The sequence below is a fragment of the Agelaius phoeniceus genome, unplaced genomic scaffold, assembly GCF_051311805.1.
Source record: "Agelaius phoeniceus isolate bAgePho1 unplaced genomic scaffold, bAgePho1.hap1 Scaffold_848, whole genome shotgun sequence".
In the NCBI taxonomy this organism is placed as follows: domain Eukaryota; kingdom Metazoa; phylum Chordata; class Aves; order Passeriformes; family Icteridae; genus Agelaius; species Agelaius phoeniceus.
The window spans coordinates 1-18,836 of NW_027510109.1; the positions used below are offsets into that span (position 1 = coordinate 1).

Consider the following 18,836-nt stretch of genomic DNA (forward strand, 5'->3'; position numbering starts at 1 on the left):
AGTCCACGAGGGAGAGGAGGGCGGGGGGCGGCTCCTTCGGCCTCGCGCGCTCGGGGGGCTCCTCCCGGCCCCGCCCGACTGGAACGGCTGCGGAGGCAAAAATCGGGGAGAAATTGGGGGGATTTGGGGAAATTTGGGGTGGAAAGAATGGGGGGAAATTGGGGGGATTTGGGGAAATTGGGGTGGAAAGAATTGGGGGGAAATTGGGGGGATTTGGGGAAATTTGGGGTGGAAAAAATGGGGTGAAATTGGGGGATTTGGGGAAATTTGGGGGATTTTGGAGTGGAAAAAATTGGGGAAATTAGGGGGATTTGGGGGGTCAGAATTGGGGCATTTTGGGGAAATTTGGGGGATTTGGGGTGGAAAGAATGGGGGGCGAAATTGGGGGGATTTGGGGAAATTAGGGGGGATTTAGGGTGGAAAAAATTGGGGGAAATTAGGGGGATTTGGGGGTCAGAATTGGGGCATTTTTGGGAGATTTGGGGGATTTGGGGTGGAAAGAATCGGGGGTGAAATTGGGGCGTTTTGGGGAAATTTGGGGGATTTGGGGTGGAAAAATTGGGGGGTCAAAATTGGGGCATTTTGGGGAAATTAGAGGGATTTGAGGTGGAAAAAATTGGGGGAAATTGGGGGGATTTGGGGAAATTTGGGGATTTGGGGTGGAATTAGGGGGAAAATTCGGGGGGTCAGGGGGGGCAAAATTGGGGCATTTTGGGGAAATTTGGGGGAATTTGGGGGGGTCAGGGGGGCAAAATTGGGGCATTTTGGGGAAATTAGGGGGATTTGGGGGTTGGGGGGTAAATTGGGGGGGATTTGGGGGGAAAGGAGGGGGAAAATCAGGGGGTCAGGGTGGAATTGGGGGGATTGAGGGGAAATTGGAGAGGATTTGGGGTTCTGGGGGGAAATTGGGGTTCAGGGGGAGTTTAGGGGGAGATTGGGGGATTTGGGGGAGATTTCGGGGGTCAGGGGTGAAACTGGAGGGTCCTGGGGTGGTTTTGGGTCGGTTTTGGGGCGATTTTGAGGCACATTTTAGAGCAGTTTTCGGGCAGGTTTTGGGACGTATTTTGGGTCCGTTTCAGGCTGCTCCTCCTTGCTCATTTTGGGGCGGTTTTGGGGTGGTTTTGGGCCATTTTGGGACAAGTTTTGGGGCAGTTTTGGGGCAGTTTCAGGCCAGGTTTCAGGGCGGTTTTGGGGCCACTTTGGGACAAGTTTTGGGGCGGTTTTGGAGCAGTTTTGGGGCAGTTTCAGGTCACATTTTGGGGCAGTTTCAGGTCACATTTTGGGGCAGTTTCAGGGCACATTTTGACGCCTTTCCCCGCCGTTCCGGGCCCTACCTTGACCTGCTCCTCCTTGCGCATTTTGAGGCTCTTTTGGGGCAGTTTTGGGCAGTTTTGGGCAGGTTTTGGGGCAGGTTTTGGGGCAGGTTATGGGTGGTTTTGGGGCAGTTTCAGGGCAGTTTTGGGGCAGTTTCAGGTGACATTTCAGGCCCGGTTTCAGGGCACATTTTGACGCTTTTCCCCGCCATTCTGGCCCTACCTTGACCTGCTCCTCCTTGCGCATTTTGAGGCCATTTTGGGGAGGTTTTGGGGCGGTTTCAGGGCAGGTTTTGGGGCAGGTTTTGGGCAGTTTCAGGGCAGGTTTTGGGGCAGTTTCAGGTCACATTTCAGCGTGTTTCGAGCACATTTTGACGCCTTTCCCCGCCGTTTCTGGCCCTACCTTGACCTGCTCCTCCTTGCGCATTTTGAGGTGATTTTGGGGCAGTTTTGGGTCCATTTTGGGGCAGTTTTCAGGGCGATTTTGAGGTGGTTTTGGGCCAGTTTTGGGGCGGTTTTTGGGGCAGTTTCAGGGCAGGTTTTGGGGCAGTTTTGGGGGCAGTTTCAGGTCACATTTTGGGGCAGTTTCAGGGCACATTTTGACGCCTTTCCCCCGCCATTTTGGCCCTACCTTGACCTGCTCCTCCTTGCGCATTTTGAGGTGATTTTGGGGCAGTTTTGGGGCAGTTTCAGGACAGTTTCAGGGCAGGTTTTGGGGCAGTTTCAGGGCAGTTTAGGGGCAGTTTCAGGGCAGTTTAGGGGCAGTTTCAGGGCAGTTTAGGGGCAGTTTCAGGGCAGTTTCAGGGCAGTTTTGGGGCAGTTTCAGGTCACGTTTCAGGCCAGGTTTCAGGTCACATTTTGGGGTGTTTCAGGGCACATTTTGACGCCTTTCCCCGCCGTTCGGGCCCTACCTTGACCTGCTCCTCCTTGCGCATTTGAGGTGATTTTGGGCAGTTTCGGGGCAGTTTTGGGCAGTTTTCAGGGCGATTTTGAGGTGGTTTTGGGGCAGTTTTGGGGCAGTTTCAGGGCAGGTTTTGGGCAGTTTCAGGGCAAGTTTCAGGTCACATTTCGGGGTGTTTCAGGTCACGTTTGACGCCTTTCTCCGCCATTCTGGCCCTACCTTGACCTGCTCCTCCTTGCGCATTTTGAGGCGGTTTTGGGGCAGTTTTGGGGCAGGTTTTGGGGCAGTTTCAGGCCAGGTTTCAGGGCACATTTCAGGCCAGGTTTCAGGGCACATTTTGACGCCTTTCCCCGCCGTTCCGGGCCCTACCTTGACCTGCTCCTCCTTGCACATTTTGGGCAGTTTTGGGGCAGTTTCAGGACAGTTTCAGGGCAGTTTCAGGCCAGGTTTCAGGGCACATTTTGGGGTGTTCCAGGGCACATTTTGACGCCTTTCCCCGCCATTCTGGCCCTACCTTGACCTGCTCCTCCTTGCGCATTTTGAGGCCGTTTTGGGGCAGTTTTGGGGCAGTTTCAGGGCAGGTTTTGGGGCAGTTTCAGGTCACATTTCAGGCCAGGTTTCAGGTCACATTTTGGGGTGTTTCAGGGCACATTTGACGCCTTTCCCCGCCATTCTGGCCCTACCTTGACCTGCTCCTCCTTGCGCATTTTGGGGCAGTTTTGGGGCAGTTTTGGGGTGATTTTGGGGCAGTTTTGGGGCAGGTTTTGGGGCAGTTTCAGGTCACATTTTGGGGTGTTTCAGGTCACATTTTGACGCCTTTCCCCGCCATTCTGGCCCTACCTTGACCTGCTCCTCCTTGCGCTCCCACCAGGCGTCGAAGGCGCGGAAGGCCACGTTCTCCACCATCTTCCTGTTGAGGTCCCTCTGCATCGTGGCCTTCATCTCCTGCACCAGCGCCGCCAGCACCCCCTCCACGGGGCCCCCCCCGCGCCCCCCCGCGCCGCCGCCGGTCCCGGGGGGCTCCGGGGGCGGCGGCGGCGGCGGCGGCGGGGGCGGGGCCCGGCTCCGTGCCCGGGGCCGCTCCTCGGCGAACGGGGGCGGGGACGAGAAGGGCGGGAAGTGGGGAGGGGGCGGCGGAGGCGGGGGGTGGGTGAAAGGGGGCGGGGCGAAAGGCGGGACCCCCACCCCCACCCCGAACGGGGGCGGTTTGGAGCCCCCCGCCCCGGCCCCGCCCCCCGAGGGGCGGAGCCGGCTCAGCAGCTGCGTCTGCAGCTGGAATGGGGGGGGCGGCGGCGGGGGGGGCACCGCGGCCCCGCCCCCGGCCCCGCCCCCCCAGCGGGAGCCGCCCGCCCCGCCCCCCCCCAGGCGGCCCAGGAGCTCGAACAGGGCCGGGGGGGGAGGCCCCGAAATCGGGGGGGAGGGGCCGCGGGGGGAGGGGCACGGCCATGAGGGGGGCGGCGGGGGGGGGAAGGAGGGGGGAGGGGGCGGCTCCGGGAAGGGGGAGGGGGGCAGCGGGGGGGGGGAGGGGCGTCGGCGGCGTCGTCGGAGGAGATTTCCATGTCCTCCCCCGAGGAGAGCTGGAAACGGCGGAAAACGGCCCAAAAACGGCCCAAAAACGGCGCTCAGGGGGGGGCCGAGGGGCACAGGGAACCCCGGAACGGGGGGATTGCACCCAAAAATGCAATAAAACATCCCAAATCCACCCAAAAATCCACTAAAACATCACAAATCCACCCAAAAATGCACTAAAACATCCCAAATCTACCCAAAAATCCACTAAAACGTCCAAATCCACCCAAAAGTGTCCCAAACATCACAAATCCACCCAAAAATGTCCCAAACATCCCAAAGCCAACCAAAAGTGTCCCAAACCCCTAAAACAGGTGAATTGCACCCAAAAATGCACTAAAACATCCCAAATCCACCCAAAAATCCACTAAAACATCCCAAATGCACCCAAAAGTGTCCCAAACATCCCAAATCCACCCAAAAATGTCCCAAACATCCCAAAGCCACCCAAGAGTGTCCCAAACATCCCAAATCCACCCCAAAGCTCCCAAAATCCCCAAATGACCCCCAAAAATCACCCCCAGAATGACCCAAATCCCCCTAAAACCTCTCAAATCCACCCAAAATGCCCCAAATCCCTCCCAAAATCCCCCCCAGACCCCAAACCCCCAAATCTCCCCTAAAATCCCCCCCAAAATCCCCCAAAAGGCCCCAAATCCCTCCCAAAATCCCCCCCAGACCCCAACCCTGGTACCCCTAAAATCCCCCCAAAAATCCCCAAAAATCCCCTCAAAATCACCCCCAAAATGCCCCAAACCCTTCCCAAAATCCCCCAAACCCCTCCCAAAAATCCCCCCCAGACCCCAAACCCCCAAATGTCCCCAAAATCCCCCCAAAATTCCCCAAACCTCCCCCCAAATCCCCCCCAAAACCTCTCAAATCCACACAAAATGCCCCAAACCCCCAAAATCCCCTCAAAATCCCCTCAAAATCCCCCAAACCACTCCCAAAATCCCCCGAAGACCCCAAACCCCCAAATCCCCCCCAAAAATCCCCCAAAATGCCCCAAATCCCTCCCCAAAATCCCCCCTGAGCCCCCAACCCCGGTACCCAACCCCCCCAACCCTTGACCCAAACCCCCCAAATTTCCCCCCAAGCCCCGCCCCCCATAAGCCCCTCCCCCATAAGCTCCGCCCCCCATAAGCCCCGCCCCCACTCACCCCGTCCTGCCCGTTCTCCCGGGGGCTCCTGGGGGGGGGAGGGGCGCCCCCGTCCTCCCCTCCCCCCGCCCCATCCCGGGGGGGCTCCTGGGGGGGCTCCAGGTGCGACGTGGGGGCGGGGCCTCCCGCCGGCCCCTCCCCCTCCCCCGCCGGAAGTGGGGTCCCGTCCCCGCCCATGGGGGGCGGGGGGCTGGGCGGGGTGCGGGGGGGCCGGGGCTGGGCGGGGCCGGCGGCGGGAGGGGGCGGAGCAGCGGCAGCAATGGCGGCGGGGGGATTGGGGGCGTGGCCCTTCCCGCGCGAGGCTCCTCCCCCGCCAGCCCAAGCTCCTCCCCCAGCTCCTCCTCCTCGTCGCCCGGAGGGGGCGGGGCGAAGAAGCGCGGCTGCCCCGCCTGCAGCAGCGCCTCGATGCGCGAGTCCAGGCTGCTGTGCTGCGCGAACGGGACGCTCTCGGGGGTGCCCTCGGGAGCCGGGGAGCCCCCCCGGGACGGGGACCCCCCCCGCGACACCGGCGGGGACCCCCCCGGGGGAGGGGGCGGCGGAGGGGGCGGCGGAGGGGCGGGGAAGGGCAGGAAGGAGGGGGCGGAGCCGGAGGAGGAAGCGCCGCCCCCGGCCGAGGGGGGAGGGGGAGGCGGGGGAGGGGGGATGGGAGGGGGAGGGGGGGATGGGAGGGGGGCGGCGGGAGGGGAAGGGGGAGGAGGAGACCACGCCCCCCGCGGCGGAGACCACGCCCCCAGGCACGGCGGGGGGGTCCGGGGGGCGGCGGGGGGAGGGGAAGGGGGTCGGGGGGGGGGAAGGGGAGCCTGGAAAGAGAGAGGGGGGGGGAGGGGTCAGTGACAGGCCGGAAATGGGGAAAGGACCCCAAAAATGGGGAAAATTACCCCAAAATTGGGGAAAGGATCCCAAGATTGGGGAAAGGACCCCAAAAATGGGGAAAATGACCCCAAAAATGGGGAAACCCCCAAAAATGGGGAAAGGACCCCAAAAATGGGGAAAATGACCCCAAAAATGGGGAAAGGACCCCAAAAATGGGGAATGGACCCCAAAAATGGGGAAAGGACCCCCAAAAAATGGGGGAAAGGACCCCAAAATTGGGGAAAGGACCCCAAGATTGGGGAAAGGACCCCAAAAATGGGAAAATGACCCCAAAATGGGGGAAGGAACCCAGAAAATGGGGAAAGGACCCCAAAAATGGGGGAAAGGACCCCAAAAATGGGGAAAATGACCCCCAAAAATGGGGAATGGACCCCAAGATTGGGGAAAGGACCCCAAAAATCGGGGAAAATGACCCCAAAAAATGGGGAAAATGACCCCAAAAATGGGGAAAATGACCCCAAAAATCGGGGAAAGGACCCAAAAAATGGAGAAATCCCCTAAAAATACCCCAATAATTGGGAAAGGACCCCAAAAAGTGGGGAGCAAACCCAAAAAATGGGGAAAAGGACCCTAAAAATGGGGAAATCCCCTAAAATAGAGGAAATAGCCCAAAAAAAGGCAAAACCATCCAAAAATTGGGGAGAGACCCCAAAAATGGGGGAACGACCCCCTAAAAAGGGGGAAACCTCCAAAAAGGGGGAGCCCTCCCCAAAAAGGGCAGAAACTTCCCAAAAATGGGGAATAATTGAGTTCTCCCCCTCCCACCAAGCCCTAAAATTCCATTTCCCACCCCAAAATTTCCACCCCAAATTCGGGATCTCTCCAAAACCCCGGATTCCGCCCCAAATCCCCCGATTTTCCCCAAAATCCCCCGATTTCCCCCCAAATCTCTGATTTCACCCCCAAAATCCCCCTATTTCCCCCAAAATCCCCGATTTCCCCCAATTCCCAGATTTCCCCCCAAAATCCCCGGATTTCCCCCCCATATCCCAAATTTCCCCCCAAAATCCCCAATTTCCCCCAAAATCCCCCGATTTCCCCCAAATCTCTGATTTCACCCCCAAAATCCCCGATTTCCCCCCAAATCCCAGAATTTCCCCCCAAAATCCCCAATTTCCCCCCAAAATCCCCAATTTCCCCCCAATTTCCCCGATTTCCCCCCAATTTCCCCAAAAATCCCCAATTTCCCCGATTTCCCCCCAATTTCCCCGATTTCCCCCCAATTCCCAAAATCCCCAATTCCCCCCAAATTCCCCAATTTCCCCGATTTCCCCCCAATTCCCGCCGCCCCCCCCCGCTCACCTGCCCCCGTAGGGGGAGGGGCTCCCGTCGGCGAAGGCCCCGAAGGGGGCGGGGCCCGGCGGCGGGGGCGGGCCCCGAAGGGCGCGAAGGCGGCCCGGCCCCGCCCCCCTCCTGGGGGGTCCCGTTCCCGGGGGCGGAGCCCGGCGCGGGGGGCGGGGCGAAGGCGCCCTCGGCCGAGGGGCGGCGCCGGGGGGGCTCCGAGGGGGGGGGCGGCTGCCAATGGGGAAAAGGGGAAAAAAGGGGGGGAAAAAGGGGGGGTCAGGGACCCAGAGTGCAACAGGGACCCCAAAAATTCACCCTGGGACCCCAAAATACAGGAGGGACCCCAAAATGCAACAGGGACCCCAAAAATTCACCCTTAAATCCCCAAAATACAGCAGGGACCCCAAAAATTCACCCTGGGACCCCAAAATACAGCAGGGACCCCAATATGCACCAGAGACCCCAAATTCCGCACAGGGACCCCCAAAATCTGCACAGGGACCCCCAAAATCCCCCCAAAATCCCTCCCAGGGACCCCAAAATCTGATAGGGACCCCCAAAATTCACAGAGGGACCCAAAAATCTGCACAGGGACCCCAAAATCCTCCCAGGGACCCCAAAGTCTGATAGGAACCCCCAGATTCCACACAGGGACCCCTGAAATACAACAGGGCACCCCAAAATTTCACCATGGGATCCCCAAAATCCACACAGGGACCCCCAAAATCCCACCCTGGGACCCCAAATTCACAGAGGGACCCCAAAATCCCTCACAGGGACCCCCAAAATCTGCACAGGGACCCCAAAATCCTCACAGGGACCCCAAAATCTGATAGGGACCCCCAAATTCCACACAGGGACCCCTGAAACACAACAGGGCACCCCAAAATTCCACCATGGGATCCCAAAATCCTCCCAGGGACCCCCAAAATCTGCACAGGGACCCAAAAATCTGCACAGGGACCCCAAATTCACAGAGGGACCCAAAAATCTGCACAGGGACCCCCAAAATCTGCACAGGGACCCCCAAATCCTCCCAGGGCCCCAAAATCCTCCCAGGGACCCCCAAAATCCTCCCAGGGACCCCAAAATCTGCACAGGGACCCCAAAATCCACACAGGGACCCCAAAATCCACACAGGGACCCCCAAAAATCCCTCCCAGGGACCCCTGAAACCCAACAGGGCGCCCCAAACCCACCCCAAACCCACCCAAATAAATCCCCCGATTTTACCCAAAACCGCCCAAAATCGCCCCAAAATCCCCTCCCCCCCCCCTCACCGTGTCCCCCCGGTCCCCGAGGTTTTGCCCCCCCCCGTGGGCACCGTCTGGGGGTGTAGGAGCCGCTGACGATGAGGTCATAGAGCTTCATCCTCTGCTGGCCTGGAATGCACCAAAAACACCCAAAATTAACCCAAAACAGAGCCCAGGGTCAGCTCATAGAGCTTCATCCTCTGCTGGCCTGAAATGCACCAAAAACACCCAAAATTAACCCAAAATCACACCCAGAACAGAGCCCGGGCTCAGCTCATAGAGCTTCATCCTCTGCTGGCCTGAAATGCACCAAAAACACCCAAAATTAACCCAAAATCACACCCAGAACAGAGCCCGGGCTCAGCTCATAGAGCTTCATCCTCTGCTGGCCTGAAATGCACCAAAAACACCCAAAATTAACCCAAAATCACACCCAGAACAGAGCCCGGGCTCAGCTCATAGAGCTTCATCCTCTGCTGCCCTGAAATGCACCAAAAACACCCAAATTAACCCAAAAACAGAGCCCGGGGTCAGCTCATAGAGCTTCATCCTCTGCTGCCCTAAAATGCACCAAAAACACCCAAAATTAACCCAAAATCACACCCAGAACAGAGCCCGGGGTCAGCTCATAGAGCTTCATCCTCTGCTGCCCTGAAATGCACCAAAAACAGCCAAAATTAACCCAAAATCACACCCAGAACAGAGCCCGGGGTCAGCTCATAGAGCTTCATCCTCTGCTGGCCTGAAATGCACCAAAAACACCCAAAATTAACCCAAAATCACACCCAGAACAGAGCCCGGGCTCAGCTCATAGAGCTTCATCCTCTGCTGGCCTGGAATGCACCAAAAACACCCAAAATTAACCCAAAATTAACCCAAAAACAGAGCCCGGGGTCAGCTCATAGAGCTTCATCCTCTGCTGGCCTGAAATGCACCAAAAACACCCAAAATTAACCCAAAATCACACCCAGAACAGAGCCCGGGGTCAGCTCATAGAGCTTCATCCTCTGCTGGCCTGAAATGCACCAAAAACGCCCAAAATTAACCCAAAAACAGAGCCCGGGGTCAGCTCATAGAGCTTCATCCTCTGCTGGCCTGAAATGCACCAAAAACACCCAAAATTAACCCAAAACAGAGCCCGGGTCAGCTCATAGAGCTTCATCCTCTGCTGGCCTGAAATGCACCAAAAACACCCAAAATTAACCCAAAAACAGCCCCAGAACAGAGCCCGGGGTCAGCTCATAGAGCTTCATCCTCTGCTGGCCTGAAATGCACCAAAAACACCCAAAATTAACCCAAAATTAACCCAAAAACAGAGCCCGGGCTCAGCTCATAGAGCTTCATCCTCTGCTGGCCTGGAATGCACCAAAAACACCCAAAATTAACCCAAAATTAACCCAGAACAGAGCCCGGGCTCAGCTCATAGAGCTTCATCCTCTGCTGGCCTGAAATGCACCAAAAACACCCAAAATTAACCCAAAATCACACCCAGAACAGAGCCCGGGGTCAGCTCATAGAGCTTCATCCTCTGCTGCCCTGAAATGCACCAAAAAACACCCAAAATTAACCCAAAATCACACCCAGAACAGAGCCCAGGGTCAGCTCATAGAGCTTCATCCTCTGCTGCCCTGAAATGCACCAAAAACACCCAAAATTAACCCAAAATTAACCCAAAAACAGAGCCCGGGGTCAGCTCATAGAGCTTCATCCTCTGCTGGCCTGAAATGCACCAAAAACACCCAAAATTAACCCAAAATTAACCCAAAAACAGAGCCCGGGGTCAGCTCATAGAGCTTCATCCTCTGCTGGCCTGAAATGCACCAAAAACACCCAAAATTAACCCAAAATCACACCCAGAACAGAGCCCGGGGTCAGCTCATAGAGCTTCATCCTCTGCTGGCCTGAAATGCACCAAAAACACCCAAAATTAACCCAAAATCACACCCAGAACAGAGCCCGGGGTCAGCTCATAGAGCTTCATCCTCTGCTGGCCTGGAATGCACCAAAAACACCCAAAATTAACCCAAAATTAACCCAAAAACAGAGCCCGGGGTCAGCTCATAGAGCTTCATCCTCTGCTGGCCTGAAATGCACCAAAAACACCCAAAATTAACCCAAAATCACACCCAGAACAGAGCCCGGGGTCAGCTCATAGAGCTTCATCCTCTGCTGGCCTGGAATGCACCAAAAACGCCCAAAATTAACCCAAAATTAACCCAAAATTAACCCAAAATCACACCCAGAACAGAGCCCGGGGTCAGCTCATAGAGCTTCATCCTCTGCTGGCCTGGAATGCACCAAAAACGCCCAAAATTAACCCAAAAACAGCCCCAAAACAGAGCCCGGGGCCAGCTCATAGAGCTTCATCCTCTGCTGGCCTGGAATGCACCAAAAACACCCAAAATTAACCCAAAATCACACCCAGAACAGAGCCCGGGCTCAGCTCATAGAGCTTCATCCTCTGCTGGCCTGAAATGCACCAAAAACGCCCAAAATTAACCCAAAATTAACCCAAAACCAGAGCCCGGGGTCAGCTCATAGAGCTTCATCCTCTGCTGGCCTGAAATGCACCAAAAACACCCAAAATTAACCCAAAATCACACCCAGAACAGAGCCCGGGGTCAGCTCATAGAGCTTCATCCTCTGCTGGCCTGGAATGCACCAAAAACACCCAAAATTAACCCAAAATCACACCCAGAACAGAGCCCGGGCTCAGCTCATAGAGCTTCATCCTCTGCTGGCCTGGAATGCACCAAAAACACCCAAAATTAACCCAAAATCAGCCCCAGGGCACAGCCACAGCAAAACCTGGGATTTGGGGCAGTTCCACCCCAAAAATCCCCAATAACCGACCCCAAAACCCCCATAACTGACCCCAAAATATATAAATATAAAAAAATATAAAATATAAAATATAAAATATAAATATAATATAAATGTAAAATATAAATAGAAAATTAAAATAAAAAATAAAATTAAATTAAAAAGTAATTATAAAATAGAAAATGAAAATAGAAAACAGAAAAATAAAATAAAAACTAAAAAAACAAAAGATAAAAAAGAAATATAAAATAGAAAATCGAAAATTAAAATAAAAAATAAAAAAATTTAATTAAAAAATAATTATAAAATAGAAAATAGAAAGTAGAAAAATAAAATAAAAACTAAAAAAACAAAAGATAAAAAATAAATATAAAATAGAAAAAAGAAAATAGAAAAATAAAAAATAAAAAAACAAAAAATAAAAAATAAAAAATAAATATAGAAAATCGAAAATAGAAAAATAAAAAATAAAAAACCAAAAAATAAATAGAAAATATAAAATAGAAAATAGAAAATTAAAATAAAAAATAAAAAAACAAAAGATAAAAAATAAATATAAAATAGAAAAAAGAAAATAGAAAATAGAAAAATAAAAAATAAAAAAACAAAAAATAAAATGTAAAAAATAAATATAAAATAGAAAATAGAAAAATAAAAAATAAAAAACCAAAAAATAAATATAAAATAGAAAAAAAAAAAGATAAAAAATAAATATAAAATAGAAAAAAGAAAATAGAAAATAGAAAAATAAAAAAAAACCCCAAAAAATAAAAAATAAATAGAAAATAGGAAATAGAAAAATAAAAAATAAAAAAACAAAAAATAAATATAAAATAGAAAATAGAAAATAGAAAATTAAAATAAAAATAAAAAATAAAAAACCAAAAAATAAAAATATAAAACATAAAATATAAAATAAAAAGTAAAAAATATAAAAATAAATATAAATATAAAATACATAAACACCCCATAACCGACCCCTGCCGTCGAGCTGGGCGTGGATGGCCGTGCCCATGACGGTGGCGTTGTGCAGGTGCCGCACGGTGTCAGAAACACCCCATAAATCCATATAAAACCCCCATAAATCGATATAAATCCCCTATAAATCGATATAAATCCATTCCAAACGCACCCCTGACGTCGAGCTGTGCGTGGATGGCCGTGCCCATGACGGTGGCGTTGTGCAGGTGCCGCACGGTGTCATAGACACCCCATAAATCGATATAAAACCCCCATAAATCGATATAAAACCCCCATAAATCCATTCCAAACCCACCCCTGACGTCGAGCTGTGCGTGGATGGCCGTGCCCATGACGGTGGCGTTGTGCAGGTGCCGCACGGTGTCAGAAACACCCCATAAATCCATATAAATCAATATAAATCCCATATAAATCAATATAAATCCCCCATAACCGACCCCAAACACCCCATAACTGACCCCATAACCCACCCCTGACGTCGAGCTGGGCGTGGATGGCCGTGCCCATGACGGTGGCGTTGTGCAGGTGCCGCACGGTGTCACAGACACCCCATAAATCCCATATAAAACCCCCATAAATCAATATAAAACCCCCATAAATCGATATAAAACCCCCATAAATCCCATATAAATCCCCTATAAACCCACCCCTGACGTCGAGCTGGGCGTGGATGGCCGTGCCCATGACGGTGGCGTTGTGCAGGTGCCGCACGGTGTCACAGACACCCCACAAACACCCCATAAATCCATATAAAACCCCCATAAATCGATATAAAAACCCCATAAATCAATATAAATCCATTCCAAACCCACCCCTGACATCGAGCTGCGCGTGGATGGCCGTGCCCATGACGGTGGCGTTGTGCAGGTGCCGCACGGTGTCGCGGGCGCCGCGCGAGGAGCCGAAGGTGACGCGGGCCAGCCCCAGGTGCTTGCGGGGTGCGCGGGTGCAGCAGCACCTCCACCTCCTCCACCTCGCCGAACTTGCGGCACATGTCCCGCAGGAAACCCTCGCGGATGTTGTCGTTGAGGCGGGCGAAGGTCACCTCCTTCAGGGGCACCTGCCCCACGTAGAATTCATCCAGCTATGGACCCAAAATTATAGAAAATAAACCCAAAATTTGTCAGTGAAATATGGCTGAAATCCCGAATCCAGCCCCAATCCCAACCCCTCCTTCAGGGGCACCTGCCCCACGTAGAACTCGTCCAGCTATGGACCCGAAATTATAGAAAATAAACCCAAAATGTGTCAGTGAAATATGGCTGGAATCCCCAAATCCCAGCCCATCCTTCAGGGGCACCTGCCCCACGTAGAACTCGCCCAGCTATGGACCCAAAAATACAGTAAATTAACCCAAAATGTGTCAGTGACACAGGGCTGAAATCCCGAATCCAGCCCCAAATCCATCCCCAAATCCCAGCCCCTCCTTCAGGGGCACCTGCCCCACGTAGAATTCATCCAGCTGGGAGACCCAAAAATGCAGGAAATTAACCCAAAATGTGTCAGTGACACAGGGCTGAAATCCCGAATCCAGCCCCAAATCCATCCCCAAATCCCAACCCCAAATCCCAGCCCCTCCTTCAGGGGCACCTGCCCCACGTAGAACTCGTCCAGCTGGGAGACCCAAAAAAACCCAAAAGAACCCCAAAATGTGTCACTAAAATATGGCTGAAATCCCCAAATCCAGCCCCAAATCCATCCCCAAATCCCAAACCCAAATCCATCCTTGAACCCCAACCTCTCCTTCAGGGGCACCTGCCCCACGTAGAATTCATCCAGCTGGGAGATCCAAAAATGCAGGAAATTAACCCAAAATGTGTCAGTGAAATATGGCTGAAATCCCGAATCCAGCCCAAATCCATCCCCAAATCCCAGCCCCAAATCCCATCCCCAAATCCCAGCCCCTCCTTCAGGGGCACCTGCCCCACGTAGAACTCATCGAGCTAGGAGACCCAAAAATGCAGGAAATAAACCCAAAATGTGTCAGTGACACAGGGCTGAAATCCCGAATCCAGCCCCAAATCCATCCCCAAATCCCAGCCCGAAATCCATCCTTGAACCCCAGCCCCTCTTCAGGGGCACCTGCCCCACGTAGAATTCATCCAGCTGGGAGACCCAAAAATGCAGGAAATTAACCCAAAATGTGTCAGTGACACACGGCTGAAATCCCCAAATCCATCCCCAAATCCCAGCCCGAAATCCATCCTTGAACCCTAACCCCTCCTTCAGGGGCACCTGCCCCACGTAGAACTCATCCAGCTATGGACCCAAAAAAACCCAAAAAACCCCCAAAATGTGTCAGTGAAATATGGCTGGAATCCCCAAACCCAGCCCCTCCTTCAGGGGCACCTGCCCCACGTAGAATTCATCCAGCTGGGAGACCCAAAAATGCAGGAAATTAACCCAAAATGTGTCAGTGATACAGGGCTGAAATCCCGAATCCAGCCCCAAATCCCAACCCCAAATCCCAGCCCCAAATCCCAACCCCAAATCCCAGCCCCTCCTTCAGGGGCACCTGCCCCACGTAGAATTCGTCCAGCTGGGAGACCCAAAATTATAGAAAATTAACCCAAAATGTGTCAGTGACACACGGCTGGAATCCCCAAATCTGAGCCCCAAACCCAGCCCCTCTTCAGGGGCACCTGCCCCACGTAGAACTCATCCAGCTATGGACCCGAAATTATAGAAAATAAACCCAAAATGTGTCAGTGAAATATGGCTGAAATCCCCAAACCCAACCCCTCCTTCAGGGGCACCTGCCCCACGTAGAACTCGTCCAGCTATGGACCCAAAAAAACCCAAAAAATCCAAAAATGTGTCAGTGAAATATGGCTGAAATCCCCAAATCCAGCCCCTCCTTCAGGGGCACCTGCCCCACGTAGAATTCATCCAGCTATGGACCCAAAAAAACCCAAAAAACCCCCAAAATGTGTCACTGAAATACGGCTGAAATCCCAAATCCATCCCCAAATCCCCCCAAATCCCCGGGTTCTCACCTTGAGCTTGGGAATCCAGCCCCAAACACCCCAGACCTCCCAAACCCCCAAAAAGCCCCAAAATCCCCCCAAAAACCCCAAAAATCCCCCTAAAAACCCAAAAATCCCCCCAAACACCCCAAAATCCCTCCCAAAAGCCCCAAAATCCCTCCTAAAAACCCCAAAATCCCCCCTAAAAGCCCCTAAATCACCCTAAAAACCCCAAAACCCCCTAAAAACTGCATAATCCCCCCTAAAACCCCAAAATCCCCCTAGAAGCCCCAAAATCCCCCCTAAAAACCCCAAAATCCCCCTAAACCCCCCCTTAAAAACCCCAAAATCCCCTTAAAAACCCCAACCCCCCCCAAAAAAACCCCAAAATCCCCCCAAAATCCCCCTAAAAACCCCAAAATCCCCCTAAAAACCCCAAAATTCCCCTAAAAGCCCCAAAATCCCCCTTAAAAACCCCAAAATCCCCCCAAAAACCCAAAAATCCTCCCAAAAAACCCCAAAAATCCCCCTAAAAACCCAAAATCCCCCCAAAGCCCCCAAAATCCCCCCAAAATCACCAAAATCTTGCATTCTCACCTTGAACTTGGGCACGGGCAGGGACAGGTCCCGGTGCTTGGCCCAGATCCTGCGGGGCCGCGGGTCCTGCACGGGCCCGGCCGGGGGGAACCCCGAATCCTGGGACCCCAAAAACACCAAAAACAGGGTCAGCAACCCAAAAATATCATCAGAACCACAAAAACAGCACAAAACCACTCAAAACCCCGAATCCTGGGACCCCAAAAACACCAAAAACAGGGTCAGAAACCCAAAAATACCATCAGAACCCCAAAACAGCACAAAATCACCCAAAACCCCGAATCCTGGGACCCCAGAAACACCAAAAACCACAGTTAGCACCCCAAAAATACCATCAGAACCCCAAAAACAGAGTCAGCACCCCAAAACAGCACAAAACCACCCAAAACCCCGAATCCTGGGACCCCAAAAACACCAAAAAACAAGGTTAGCACCCCAAAAATATCATCAGAATCACAAAAACAGAGTCAGCACCCCAAAACAGAACAAAACCACCCAAAACCACGAATCCTGGGACCCCAAAAACACCAAAAACACCAAAAACATGGTCAGCAACCCAAAAACAGAGTCAGGACCCCAAAACAGCAGAAAACGGAACAAAACCACCCAAAACCCCGAATCCTGGGACCCCAAAAACACCAAAAACAGAGTCAGGACCCCAAAAACAGAGTCAGAACCCCAAAACAGAACAAAACCACCCAAAATCCCGAATCCTGGGACCCCAGAAACACCAAAAACAGGGTCAGAACCCCAAAAATACCATCAGAACCCCAAAAACAGAGTCAGGACCCCAAAAACAGAGTCAGGACCCAAAAACAGCAGAAAACGGAACAAAACCACCCAAAACCCCGAATCCTGGGACCCCAAAAACACCAAAAACAGGGTCAGAACCCCAAAAATACCATCAGAACCACAAAAATATAGTCAGCACCCCAAAAACAGAACAAAACCACTCAAAACCCCGAATCCTGGGACCCCAAAAACACCAAAAAACACGGTTAGCACCCCAAAAATATCATCAGAATCACAAAAACAGAGTCAGAACCCCAAAACAGAACAAAACCACCCAAAACCCCGAATCCTGGGACCCCAGAAACACCAAAAACAGGGTCAGAAACCCAAAAATATCATCAGAACCCCAAAAACAGCACAAAACCACCCAAAACCCCGAATCCTGGGACCCCAGAAACACCAAAAACAGGGTCAGAAACCCAAAAACAGAGTCAGAACCCCAAAAACAACATCAGAATCCCAAAACAGAACAAAACCACTGAAAACCCCGAATCCTGGGACCCCAAAAACAGGGTCAGCACCCCAAAAATACCATCAGAACCCCAAAACAGCACAAAACAGAACAAAATCACCCAAAACCCTGAATCCTGGGACCCCAAAAACACCAAAAACAGAGTCAGGACCCCAAAAACATCATCAGAACCCCAAAAACAACATCAGAACCCCAAAACAGAACAAAACCACCCAAAACCCCGAATCCTGGGACCCCAAAAACACCAAAAAACAGGGTCAGAAACCCAAAAATATCATCAGAATCACAAAAACAGAGTCAGCACCCCAAAACAGCACAAAACAGAACAAAACCACCCAAAACCCCGAATCCTGGGACCCCAAAAACACCAAAAACCACAGTTAGCACCCCAAAAATACCATCAGAACCACAAAACAGCACAAAACCACCCAAAACCCCGAATCCTGGGACCCCAAAAACACCAAAAACAGGGTCAGCAACCCAAAAATACCATCAGAACCACAAAAACAGAGTCAGCACCCCAAAACAGCACAAAACAAAACAAAACCACCCAAAACCCCGAATCCTGGGACCCCAAAAACACCAAAAACCAAAGTCAGGACCCCAAAAACAGAGTCAGGACCCCAAAAACAGCCTGAGATACCCCAAAACAGCACAAAACGCCCCAAAACCAGCACAAAACCACCCAAAATCCCGGTTGGGAGCGGGAAACCCCAAAAGAACCAGAAACAGCAAAAGCGGCTGAAAACGGCGATTTTAGGGCCGGGATTGGGGGAGATTTTGGGGAGAATTTTGGGGCTGTTTGGGGCAGTTTTGGGTGAGATTTTAGGGCAGTTTGAGATGACGTTTCAGGGCAGTTTTGGGGCAATTTTTGGCCATTTTGGGTGAGATTTTTGGGCGGTTTTGGGGCCATTTCAGCTGAAATTTCAGGGCAGTTTTGGGGCGGTTTCAGCTGAGATTTCAGGGCAGTTTTGGGGCAATTTTGGGGCCGTTTTGGGTGAGATTTTAGGGCGGTTTTGGGGCCATTTCAGCTGACATTTCAGGGCAGTTTTGGGGCAATTTTGGGGCAGTTTGGGCCAGATTCAGCTGAAATTTCAGGGCAGTTTTGGGGCAATTTTGGGGCCGTTTTGGGTGAGATCTTAGGGCGGTTTTGGGGCCATTTCAGCTGAGATTTCAGGGCAGTTTTGGGGCAATTTTGGGGCCGTTCTGGGTGAGATTTTAGGGTGGTTTTGGGTGAGATTTGGGGCAGTTTTGGGGCTGTTTGGGGCGACATTTCGGGGCAGTTTTGGGGCACTTTCAGGGCAGTTTTGAGTGAGATTTGGGGGCAGTTTGGGCCTGGTTTGGGGTGACATTTCAGGGCAGTTTTGGGGCAGTTTTGGGGCAATTTCAGCTGAGATTTCAGGGCGGTTTTGGGGCAGTTTCAGGCCCATTTTACCCGAGGTTTTGGGGCGGTTTTGGGGCAGTTTTGGGGCAGTTCCAGCTGAGATTTCAGGGCGGTTTTGGGGCAGTTTCGGGCCCATTTTAACCGAGGTTTTGGGGTGGTTTCGGGGCAGTTTCGGGGCGGTTCTAGGGCAGTTTCAGGACCATTTTAACCAAGGTTTTGGGGCGGTTTTGGGGCAGTTTCAGGCCCATTTTAACCGAGGTTTTGGGGCGGTTTTGGGGCAGTTTCAGGCCCATTTTAACCGAGGTTTTGGGGCGGTTTTGGGGCAGTTTTGGGGCAGTTCTGGGGCAGTTTCAGGCCCATTTTAACCGAGGTTTTGGGGCGGTTTTGGGGCAGTTTCGGGGCGGTTTCAGCTGAGATTTCAGGGCAGTTTTGGGGTGGTTTTGGGGCGGTTTTGGGGCAGTTTCAGGC

The 18,836-nt window shown here is 52.3% G+C and overlaps 1 protein-coding gene across 1 annotated transcript in view; it reads right to left on the bottom strand.

Moving 5' to 3' along the window:
- Positions 1 to 3: 3 nt before the first annotated feature.
- LOC143693307 (uncharacterized) overlaps positions 4 to 18,836 on the bottom strand; it is a gene marked incomplete at its 3' end in the record, with an annotated part of 22,787 nt that continues 3,954 nt past the window's right edge. Inside the window, 11 exon segments of the mRNA XM_077173295.1 lie at positions 4 to 87; positions 3,055 to 3,731; positions 3,734 to 3,791; positions 4,470 to 4,479; positions 4,944 to 5,557; positions 5,559 to 5,743; positions 7,119 to 7,331; positions 8,381 to 8,482; positions 12,970 to 13,093; positions 13,095 to 13,241; positions 15,721 to 15,819. Coding sequence (XP_077029410.1) covers positions 4 to 87; positions 3,055 to 3,731; positions 3,734 to 3,791; positions 4,470 to 4,479; positions 4,944 to 5,557; positions 5,559 to 5,743; positions 7,119 to 7,331; positions 8,381 to 8,482; positions 12,970 to 13,093; positions 13,095 to 13,241; positions 15,721 to 15,819 — 2,313 coding nt within the window.